Raw genomic sequence first — 12,457 nt, forward strand, 5'->3', positions numbered from 1 at the left:
AATCTAAAAAATATTTACACAAAGAATTTGAATAAAAAAAAAATTTAAATAAAATTAAAAATAGAAAAATCGTGAACCAAAATGTAAAAAATTGTTGTCTCGTAAGAAAAACTATTTGCGAGATACGCAAGAGACACAAATCTTAACCTAAAAGTTTAAAATTTTCCGATGAATTTTTATTATAAATAATCAAAAAATTATTAAATTACAAAAATAATAAATAAAAATGATGAAAATTTGTTAAAGAGGTCTAATGAGTAAATTTTTTAAATAAAAAAGTAATTTTAAATAAAAAAAATAATTATCTAAAATATTTAAATTATTAAATAATTTATTTATTAAAATAAAATTATTATAATTTTCATTAAAAAATTTTACTTATAAATTAGCCTTTTCAACAAATTTTTGTCATTTTTATTCATTATTTTCGTAATTTAATAATTTTTGATAAAAATTCATCAAAAAATTCAAATTTTCAGTTTCAGAATTTTGTCTCTTGTGGATTTCGCAAATATTTCGTCTTACGAGACAACATTTTTTCACAATATTCTTTCCATACGAAACACAAAACAGCACCGGAAATCACATGACCGGTGTTAAACAGTAAATTACATGGTTGTTTGCTCAGTTATTTAATATTTTTGCCCCTTGCAAGTTGCCAACAATGCTTTCTGCCAAAATGTAATTTAAACATGTGGTTAAACATGCCCCTTTTTCCGCACCGAGCGTGGAAAATTGGTAAAAAAGCCAACAAATGTTCGACTTTTCATAAAAAAAAATGAAATAATAATAATCATCATCATAAAACATAAAAAACGAACCACATCAACATTGAAACATGTTATTACTAATTCATATTAGACAAACTGCATGAGGATTGGGTGGAATATGAAATTAATCTGCTGTGAAAATTTATGCACTGTTTCGAGTACCCGATTTGCTACGGATGGTCAATAAATTTCGTATACTGGAGAGTAAACGACAACATTTAGTCGTACGCTGCTGCATATGAAAGGTAAGCAGAAAATTGCCTTAAAGGGTTGATTTAGTTAATATGGGTTTGGCAATGTATATTGCACATGTTTCTGCTTCCATCTCTCATTCTTCGAGCTCCGTTGCCATCGTCTGACTTGCTGATTAATAATTATAACGTTTTAGATGCAATTTTAATGAAAATGCGTATTGAATTCTAATTCTGCTGAGGGCAAAACGAGAGCCACCTGCTTGAAATTCTAAAAACTCGTAAAAAATAAAAATCAAAGCCCTCAAACAACAAAAAAAATCTTAATTAAAAAGAAGTCATATTCACTCGCATCGCATTTTTCAGACGTCAAAACCTTTATTACTGCAAGTCGCCGTGCCATACAAATGAATAAATGATATCGATTACTTTCCAGTCAATATCATAATTGCAATGCACCCAATCAACATCGTAGCGGCAGCAGGAGCAGCAAGTAACACCAATCATTCATTGCCAACAACAAAAAAAAATGCATTCAACCGATGTGCAACACAATCCACTTTTGATATTGCATTTCAAATGATATAAAATTTATATTGAACCAAAAAATGCGAGTACCTACAAAAAAAAATATGGAATAAAAACAGTGCGAATGAAAAATGCTTGGTTTTTATGGCTCCGGTGGATTGTAAATGCGTTTTACTGGTTTTATTGCAAATGTGGATGTTTTAAAAAGTTCCCTAAAAAAATATTAGAGGTGAGTTTCAAATGTCCGTTTAATTTAAATTTTGGGTTATTTTTTAATTTTTTTTTAAATTTAATTTTTTTAATTATTTAATTTATTAAATAATTTAAGTAAATATTTTAAATTATTCAATTATATTTATTTTTTTATTTCTTATAATATTTTTTTCTTTTTATTAAGGGACGAAAAAATTTTGGTTCGAACTTAAGTTTTTTTCCAAAGAAAACTAAAATTTTTTGTATAAATATTATTGCAAAATATAAGTACATATTGCAAAAATATTTTTAAAAAATTTAAAATTTAAAAAGATTTAAAATATTTTTGCAAAAAAAAATATAATTTTTTTTTCAAACTTTTGGAAATTGAGTAAAATAAATAAATTAATAATTAAAATTTTATAAATTAAATTCGAATTAATTTAATTTTTTAATCAATTAAAAATTTTAATTTTAATTTAATAATTGAATTTTTAATAAAATCTAATTATTTTAGGTATTAAAATGTTTATTTAAGAAAATTATTTAATTTTGACTTTCGATTTAAATTTTTTTTCATCCTTTGTTCTATCATTTTTCAAGTTACAAAAAAAATGACGATAGAAAAAATTATTTTAGCTCAAAAAAATTTTTTTTTATTAATTTTTCATAAAATTATTTACATTAAGAATCTATAATTTTTTTTAAATATTTTAAAGTTAGATCAATGGAAAATTGAAATAGTTTAACAGCTAAAACATAAAAATCAATTTTTGAGAAAAAAAAATATTCACATAATATGCACTAAAAGGCATGAAATTTTTCGTGAGAAGCAAATTTTCTAAAATTCGAACTCACAAAATTATTTTTAAAAAATAAAATAATGTTCATTAAAATTTTAGGTAAATTAATCCATCAACCTAACACAAAATTAACATTATTAATTATTTTTTGTTTTAATTTAGATCAAAAAATGCGCTCTCATTCCTTCCAAATCAACAAGTCTCGCAAATTTCCATTCCTTTAATTTGATTGGAATCGATTGTACTCGAATGAAACAACAAACGTTCAATTTTTAATTAAAACCCATTTTTTTTGCTCGTGCAGTAATTCACAATCCATGTTGTTGCTTTTGTTGTAAGTCTCCAGCATTTTTTTTGTGGCATTGCAGGCAGCTGGACTTGATTCCTCTTTTTTATTGAAAACTTTTTTTTGTCTGCCATTTTATTTCCATTTCCATTATCATCATCAAGTCTCTCAAACAAATAACAAACGGCTTTCGCAAAAAAATAAAGTAGCGTCAGAAAAATAACAACAAAACACAACAATTTCACGATAAATAAATATATATAAAATAAAATGAAATTGCTGCAGGACTTCTACTCATAATATAATTTTTTGGCAAAACAAAATTTATTTGAATGTTCGCATGTGTGTGTGCGAGAGGATTTTATAAAATGTTTGTCAGATGTTGACTTGATTATGTTTAGTGCAATTGAATATTTTATTTTAATTTAATTCAATATAATAAAATAATACAATTCGGTCGAAACAATATTTATTTAGAAATTTCGCTGCGAGGTAGATGAGCGATGAACGGGAGGACAACGGTAGCGCGTCGTTATTTATTAATAGAATTTATTATTTTATGTGTTTTTTGATGTGTGCGATTGTCAAAAATTTATAGAGAATATTTAATTTTTCATCGTAAACATTTTTTCGTTTCAGGGAAATTTATTGAACTCGCACGAAACGAGTCAAACAAGAGACACAAACTCGCTATTGGGAAAATCTTTCATCGAAAGAGATACATCTTGATACGCAGGCAGTGCGGAGAGGGAGTCGTTCGTCAGCAAATACCAGCCAAAGTACATAAAAGAACAGCAGTGCACGGAGATATTTGAGTAAATAAAATACCAATATTGTGTTATTATGATCATTATGTGCCGTCGTCGTCGTCGTCGTGTCGTTATGTACATGGAAGATGTGTTTGTCCATACATACGAGAGACATGAGATACTCGCAACGCATGGCAAAGTAAAGCATAAAACAGCCAGAAGTTATGTTGTAGGTACACGCAAAGAGTATTAGTGTGTGTGCGCGCTGATAGAGTCCAGATCAATATAATTCTCTTTCATTCAATATTCTCATTGGTTGCCGAAGGGCACACCCTACTACATTATATTTCGTATGTATTATTACAATTGTATGTACTTTTTGTTGTCTGTGTTGTGTCACGTTGCTCATCGTATTCGGATGTTACTTCACTGTTACCTACTTGTTGTTGTAACAATGCTAAACAATATTGCTGGATGTACCTCTTCTCTCGACGACGACTGTGTCTTTTCTCATGTATTTTGTCTTTTTTCTCGCTCATCGGCACATTTTCACCGGCGAAATTTACTGAAAATTCCTTTAGGTTTTGGAAAATTTTACATATTCATTTTGAGCTGTTTAAAATAAAATCCAATAGTTTTTCTCAAATGCAAAACTTTATCATTTTAAAATTTCTTGGGATAAAAAATATGAATAAAACATAGAAAACAAGTTCAAAAAAAATTATCTAATTTCGCGATTTGATTTTTTATTAAAAAAATTATTTTATAAATTAAAGAATTTTTGCTAAATTACAACTTTACAGAAGAGTAAAAATTTTAAATTTAAAAATTGAATTTATTTTGCTTTACATTTTCATATCAACAAAATTTTAATATTTAAAATTCTAAAAAAAAAATAAATTTTGTATAAAAAATAATTGATTTATTTTTAATAATTTTTTTAAATTCTCAAAATCATAAGTATTTTTTTGTTAATTTAATAATTTTTACAAATTTATATTTAAAGTTTTTGTTCGATATTTTTATTAAAATTTATTTTTTAAATAACCTTGAAATGTAAATTTTTAGTAGGAAATTTTTAGTTTATTTTTTTTTTAGAAAATTAAATGTTTTACTTCAAGAAGGCTCTCCATATACCAAAAAAGAAAAAAAGGTTAAAAAATAAATATTTTATTTTTGAATATTTTTTCAAAGTGAACAAATTTTTATTTTAATAAGGTTAAAAAATTATTTTCTAAAAATTCATAATTTTATTAATTTTTAACATTTTAATTTTAAATCTTAAATTTTTTTTTTTTTTTTCAATTTTTTTATTTTATTTTATTCATTATTTTTTTTTATTTTATTTAATTTTTATTTATTTTTTTTTTTATTTGAGCAAAACTAATTTTCATTAAAAGCGATCTACACAAAAAAAATTAAATGAAAAACTAAAAAAATCGTCCCCTTTAAAAATTCACAATCCAATCAAATCTAAACTTGAAATCATATTCCGAAAACAAATTTTTCTATTTATTATTTTTTTCGGTTGTTTGCAGAAGAGATTGAATAAATTTTTTTTCCTTACATTTTTCCCACTTTTTTTAACATTTCGCCGAATGAGGGTCTTCTTAACCACCAAAAAATTTACAATGCCATGTTTTATTAACGTTATTATTTCGCATTCCGTACAAACTTGAACATCGTGCGCTACAATGGACGCCGCCAGAGCAGAAGAGATTCACAAAAAATATGTCAGATAAAAATAGCCTAGAGGCGGGCTCATTGAGGGTTGAAATGTTGTAATGTAGGCAGAAATAAAATTTTGTACATCGATGATAAACATTTTTTTTTACGACAAGACAAAAAAAAAAGAAATCTCGAATAAATTGAGGGATGTTTTTTCCGTCGTTTGTTTTTTTCGAAGAATTAGAGTGGTTCGAGATTTTTTGTGGAAATTTAAGAATTTTTTTCGATGCAGAAGAAAATGTTCATCCTACGAAATTGCAAATAAAATTTTATTTTGATATCGTTATTATTCATGAATTTGATGATGATTGCGTAAGTATTACAATAAAAACAGTGAGTAACGGCAAAATGTTTATTTGCTCAATTTTGAGTCGTTTCAGAAGAATTTCCAAAGTTTTTCCTCGTGTATGTGCGAAACCACTCTCTTTGTTGTTGTTCAAACCGAGCATGAATGTTTTTTGTGCTGAAATAAAAGCAAATACATGTTCCTACCCCATCTCGCATGTAAAAAGCAACAACAACATTTAGCATGCAAAATACATATCCTGATCATATTTGAGTGAATAATAATACAACAACAACAACAACGCACATATTTATATTTTAAGCATCATCATCATCATCGTCGTCGTTGTCGTCGTTCCTCATCGTCATAAGTTGCTAAGTTGGTGCTGGCTGCTGTTATTGCAGTAAAGCCTTTTATAAGTACCAATACTTTAAATGGAATGAATATTTCGTACGAATGCGTATGAAATAGTAAACAGGAATTTATGTTGTTGCATTGCCCAAGGGCGCGAATACTATATGCGTTTGCGTTTTATCGTTATTGTATGTTATAAATGTTGTGTTACCTTTATTTAATATGTATATCTCGCTCAGTGTTCCTCGTATGATGCTGATGTTGATGATGATGATGAGGAAGAAGTGTACCTAAAATATCTGCCAGAACATGTAAGCGAGGAGCAAAAGAGGGAAGAATTTATTTGGAACAGAAAAATTTTGGACAAGGATGGGATTTCTTATCGGATGTAGTTGGGTTGAAAAATGTTTTAATATTTAACAAGGAAAAGGATTACCCTTTCTTGGGTTCTTTATTCAAGAAGAATATTTTTTATCATGATTTAAAGTTATTTTGTTAAAGTTTTCTCGAAAATATTTTTTTCTGCTATTTTTTTTTAATTTCTTCAAGCTAATTTGGGTCAAAAATTTATTCTTAATATTTTTTAAATTTTTTCGCTGTAAATATTTTTTATAAAATTTTATTTTATTGATGAATTTTTATTAAAAATACTTTGAATAATTGCCTAAACTCAATGAAAAATGAGCATTAAAAATGTCAATTAAAAAAAATAAATAAATAAATTTAAATTTTGATATTTTTGATCATTTTCTCAAATTATTTAATTATAATTCTAAAAATTTTTACATGATTCTCAAATATCAAATAAATAAAAAAAAATTATTTTAATTTTTTTTATGGATGAATTCTTAATAAATAATAAATTTTTTAATAATAATAAAAAGTGAAGTATAATTTCAAAATAAACTAAGGAACATAAAAATTTTATTTATTTATTTTAAGTTAAATTTTATTTAATTATTATTTTCGAAGAAATAATTATTAATTTATTTTTTTTTTTTTAATTTTATTTGACAAATTTAAACATTTTATAAGAAAAATTGTAAAAAATAAATTCAAATTTGAGTTTTTGACAGAAATATTGATTTTAATATATTTTTTAGAATATTTTTATATGGAAAAAAATTTTTTTTCTAAATTTTTTTTTTTTTTGTGATTTAAAGAAATTAAAATTTGTCAAAACTTATTTAAATTCACACATTAAAAAAAAAATCAGAAATATTATTCAAACAAAAAAAATCAATGTCACCAATTTTATCAGATCCAAACAAAAAAGCAAAAAATTTAATGTCAACGACTTCTCCCCATCGCACATATACGACATTTCCGACTAATAAAAATGAACGAAATTTCGATTTCATTTGTAGTAAAAATAAATTTCACGCGATATTTATTACCTACTCAGTTTTTCATTTCATTATATTTCGCATCACATGTACCATTTCACCCATACATTCGAATATAATTTCACTTTTTCCTCGCTATGAAATGTCTGACATAACAACGTAAAAAAAAAATAAAATAAAATTACGCGACCCCATCAGCATCCCCCATCTCACAATGGAAAATTTCCTCTATCGCGCATGTTTGCGAAAATATTATATGCTCGCACGATGGCTACGTGACAATATTTTAGATCCCTTCTTTCTTTCTTTCTTTATTTTCCATGAAAACTGTGAATCACGGTCATTTGCTCATTTCTACGGCGATTCGTAGAGATACACGTGAAAGGAGTCGGAGAGATATGACAACGGTCATAAAATATTCGAAGAAAATGGCCGCCAGCATCCTTATTTTCATGAAGAAGAAAAAAAATGCAGGAGGGTAAAAATTCTTCGATTCGACAAAAGTTACCCTTTTCAGATTCGTGTGAAGATCTCGGGGCAAGGCCATTCAACTTACTTTTCTCCTTTTTTTTCATTTTGCATCCGTACTTAAAGTAACCCGTTTTTTTTTCATCAACAATCAGCTGCTGATTCCCCGAAGGTCTTAAAAGTTAAACATTACGTCATAGAAGTTTGCGAGCGACGACACACATTGGCAAGGATTACGTTAAAGCAGTCGTCGTTGTTGCACGTTGATGCGGCAAAAAGAGGCAAAAATCTTTAAATTTCATCTAGCCGCCGGTAATTTTCGTTTTTTTCCACTAAATACGAGGAAAAAACATTTTTCCGCATAAGAACGACGTCGACGACGACAATAAATACATTAATACATCTGACACACTTTTTCCCATCATAATTCTGACATTGACGATATTTTAAAATAGTATTAAGTAAAAATGAGGCTTTAATGTTTGCGTTTTCCATGCGGCACGAACGAATGTTGCTCAAGGTGATTTGCCGCCGCCGTCGTGCGATGATGAAATTTTTCGGCAGGAAGGATTAAATCTGCTTTTTGTACAAAAACACACAAAAAGGTGTGATTTTTCATTCATTTCAACTTTTCAACTCGTCTCCGAACACAAAAAAAAACGTTTAAATAAGATGAAAGAAGGTCATGGACGATTTCCTGTTCGCTCGAGGCTCGTAATGAACTTGACTTGGCACCAAATCAAACAAAAGTCAGCTGATTCATTCACGAAATTTTTTAAAAAATTTATTCGGAATTCTTTTTAATCCAATCGAGGTACTTTGAAACGCGCGTATAACCGCCTGGCAAGCCAACTTCGCATCCTTCGGCACCAACAAAGCTCGTTAAACCGACGAGTTCACCACTTTTCTTGGTTACCAATGGACCGCCAGAGTCTCCGGAGCAAGCACTTTTGTTATTTTGACCTTGAGCACACAAAGTTGTGTCCTTAATGAGCAGGAAATTGTAACTTTTGCGACATTCGGCATTTGTGATGACCGTTAAATCCGTGAAACGTAATTTCTTGGGAGCTTCTTTGTCGCCAAAATGCTCGACGCCCCATCCGCTGACAACGGCAACCTCATTTTCGTATTTATTTTTGTCATTTTCAGGTAATTTGGCGGGTTGAACACGATCGGTGAATGTAACAGATTCGGGCAAACGGATAATTCCGATGTCATTGTGGACTAAAACGTTGTATTTTTCGTGAACTTTGAAGTCTGTGGCATTCACGAGGAATGTTACGCGTCCTTCTTCTTGCAAATTTGTGCGATCCAAAGCTCCAAGAGTGACTTCCACGGAAAGGGCTTTATGTAAGCAATGGGCAGCGGTGAGTACAAATCTGTCACTAACCACTAAAAAAATAAAAAAAAATAAAATTTATTTTTTGAATGAAAAATTAAAAAAAAACTTACAAACTCCGCCACAAAGAGCTTTTCCTTCGGGAAATTCGGGTGTCAAAAGAGCTTGGAACGGAAATTGACCCGGTTTTGCTTCTTCTCCGTTAATAACTCGACTAACAGGAGAAGCGGCAGCCATGGAATAGGCTCCTAAAGCAAATAAAATAAAAAATTTCATTTTCTTTAAAAATTAAAAATAAAAAAAATATTAAATTAAAGCAATAAACTATGAAGAACTTATGAAATATGAGTTCAAGAAACTAAAATCACGGTATTTATATGAATTTTTAAATCAAAAATCTATTCTTATCATTTTTTATCAGTCTTGAAATACTTCTTGAAATTTCCAGATATCAATGGAATTTCCGTTTCAGCAAAAAATTAATTAATTTCCGATTTTTCCGTCATTTTCTTGAAAGAAAAAAAAATAAATGAAAAAAGTTGGTCATTCATGACAAGAAAAAATGCTTATTTTTAGATTCTTTTCAAAAGATAATTAAAAAGTTTTCTTGTCCAATTTATGCAGGATAATATTTCATGCAGGAGCGAATGAAAAAATATAAAAAAAAAATAATGAAAGAAAATATTTTTCATCAACGTTAAATTTATGGACAGTTTTTTCTTGATTTTTTTCGCTTCTGTTATCTTTGAAAAAAAAAGTTTTTTCTTTTTTTTGCTCTCAACTGACTTTCATCATTCAACTTTTTTTTTTCTTAATAAATTTATTATTATTTTTTTCTTTTTTTTCCAAGTTTTGCGGAGAGAAACATCACCAACAGCAATGCGTCACCGTGAATTTTGTGTTTATTTTAAAAACATGAACCACCGAAAATTTCATTATGAAAATTTATGTTAATTTTGACTCCTTCGAAACTTTTGGAATATGTTATTTTTTTGTGTCTTACTTGGCGAAGACGAATTTCATTGTTTTTCTTGACTTATGATAACAATAATAAATGATGATAATAAAGCCTGAATAAGCAACGATAAGTAAATGAGAATCAAATTAAAATAAATCATAGTCCTTATGGTGAAGTGGGACTTTAACGGGCTTATGTGATAAAATTTAGACAAGATAAGACCGAATTTCGAGGTATAAATACTGCAGAAATCGATCGAAATGGCATCAAACTGGTTTCAGTTACAATTCAATCAATTACAATCATGTTCCGATTTGTCTTGGTACTTTGCGCAGTTGCCTTCGCAGCAGCTAACCCAAGCGGTTCTCGCGTTGTCAACGGAAAAGATGCCGTTCATGGTCAATTCCCCTATCAAGCTTTGGTTTACGTGAAAACTGGACTTGGATCTGCTCTCTGCGGTGGTGTTGGTAAGTATTTTTCAGCATTTTTCTCCTAAAAAATCTTAAATTTTAACAATTTTCATTAAAAAAAAGTTCTTGACAAACACTACGTTCTTACCGCTGCTCACTGCGTTGTTGCCGGCAAGTCTTACGAAGTTCACTTGGGTGCCCACAAACGCTCCGATACCAACGAAGAACACCGTGTCGTCTACAAAACCACCCATGGCAAGGCCCATCCCGACTACAATGCCAAGAACTTGAACAACGATCTCGGTTTGTTGTACTTCGAAGAGGAATTGAAATTCAACAAATTCGTCCAACCTGCCAAATTCTTCAAACATCACGTCGAAGATGCCACGAAAGTACTTGTTAGCGGATGGGGATTGACTCGTGACCACGGAAGCCCAGCTGAAGTTTTGCAATATGCTCCCTTGTTGACGGTTCCCAACCAAAAATGCGCCGATGTCTACTCCAACGATGTCGTTAAAGAGACCGTTGTTTGCACCAAGGAGTTCGATAACAACCAAAGCTCTTGCAACGGTGACTCTGGCGGTCCTTTGGTTCTTGCTGATACCCATGAATTGGTTGGCGTCGTTAGTTTCGGACATGTTGGTGGCTGCGAAAAGGGATATCCAGCTGGATTCACTCGTGTCAACCACTACATGGACTGGCTTGAGAAGGAAACTGGCAAGCAATTCTAAGTGAAAAACGAAGATTTTTATAAATTCCTCTCTGTAAATTCATTTAAAAATGTTTTAAATAAAGAGAGATGTTAACAAAAAAAATATTATTTGTGTATTGAACCCACAATTATGGCAAACAAAGACAGAAAGCGTGTCAGTCATTAGTGATGTGAGACACCCTTCATCGTAATTATTATTGACTACGAACTGCGGGAAATCATTAGAGTATTGTCACGTTCCATAACAGCTTCTTCCGTTCTTGCAAAGTTATTATTATATTAATCATTTTTGTCCGCAGTCTTTAAAAACCTTTCAATTTGTTCGAATATTCAGGGCTCAAAAAAATTTTTAGTCAAATATTTGATTTTAATTTTACTTAACAATCCTTAAGTCACAAAAAAAAACTTAAAAATTTTAACTTATTGTTTTACTTTAAATTTTTCGAAAAAAAATTTATTTTTTTTTAAGTCATTAAGTCAATTTTAAAAATTTAAAAAAAAATTTGCTTAAAGAAAAATATTTTCGTTATTTCAAAAAAATTACAAAATTTACAAAATATTTTTGTTTTCAAAAATAATTTTCCTAAAATATTTTTGAAATGTTTATAAAAGCTTCTTCTTAAGTTTTAACCTTAAGTTCAAAACTTAACCTTAAGTTCATAACTTAATCTTAAATTTAAAACTTAACCTTTTTTTACAAAAATTTACCTTAAATCCAAAAACGGATAACAATATTCAACTCAATATAAAGACATTTCAAGATCAATAAGTCATTAATTTTTTTTTTTTTACTTAAACTAAGACTTATGAGACTTAATTTTAAACTTAAGTAAAAAAAACTATTTTTTTTTATTTAAGCTTAAGTTTCTGGATTAATTTTTGATCTTTTTTTATATTTTAGGAGAAAATATTAATTATTTAAAAAAAATTTATTTTTTTTTTATTTTTTGACCTATTTGACTTAATTAACCTGATTTTTACTTTAAGTCAATTTTGAAGTCTTTAAGTTTGAGTATTTTTTTAACTTAATTAATTTTTTAATAATTGCAATTTAGATAATTCAAATTTATTTTTTATAAAAATTTAAAAAAAATTATTAATTTTTTTTTGATCCTGAGTCTCATAAGTTTTAAGAAGTAAAAAAATAAGTTAAAAGTTTTTTGAACCCTGTAAACATGTAAATAATTGGATAACTGAAGTACGTTCCGATAATTATTCGCACAAGTTTAATTGTTTAAATGACTCACTTTTTTTGTTTCCTTTTCAACTTGATTGCGTTTGTTCAACTTTCGCATGTCGTCGAAGTTTCCGTTTCTACTTGTCGTGCTTATCAAAAG

General features: G+C 28.4%; 2 protein-coding genes across 2 annotated transcripts; one reads left to right on the forward strand and one right to left on the reverse strand.

Moving 5' to 3' along the window:
• Positions 1–8,465: 8,465 nt before the first annotated feature.
• Positions 8,466–9,369, reverse strand: LOC134838216 (brachyurin-like). Its single transcript, XM_063853695.1, has 2 exons — positions 9,154–9,369; positions 8,466–9,093 (listed from the first exon to the last, which is right to left on the reverse strand). Exons 1-2 carry the CDS (start codon positions 9,314–9,316, stop codon positions 8,486–8,488), a joined length of 771 nt encoding a protein of 256 aa, XP_063709765.1. The 5' UTR covers positions 9,317–9,369; the 3' UTR covers positions 8,466–8,485.
• Positions 9,370–10,284: 915 nt separating this feature from the next.
• LOC134838451 (chymotrypsin BI-like) lies at positions 10,285–11,198 on the forward strand. Its single transcript, XM_063853982.1, has 2 exons — positions 10,285–10,465; positions 10,532–11,198. Exons 1-2 carry the CDS (start codon positions 10,303–10,305, stop codon positions 11,137–11,139), a joined length of 771 nt encoding a protein of 256 aa, XP_063710052.1. The 5' UTR covers positions 10,285–10,302; the 3' UTR covers positions 11,140–11,198.
• The last annotated feature ends 1,259 nt before the right edge of the window (positions 11,199–12,457 follow it).

The sequence above is a fragment of the Culicoides brevitarsis genome, chromosome 1, assembly GCF_036172545.1.
Source record: "Culicoides brevitarsis isolate CSIRO-B50_1 chromosome 1, AGI_CSIRO_Cbre_v1, whole genome shotgun sequence".
Classification (NCBI taxonomy): domain Eukaryota; kingdom Metazoa; phylum Arthropoda; class Insecta; order Diptera; family Ceratopogonidae; genus Culicoides; species Culicoides brevitarsis.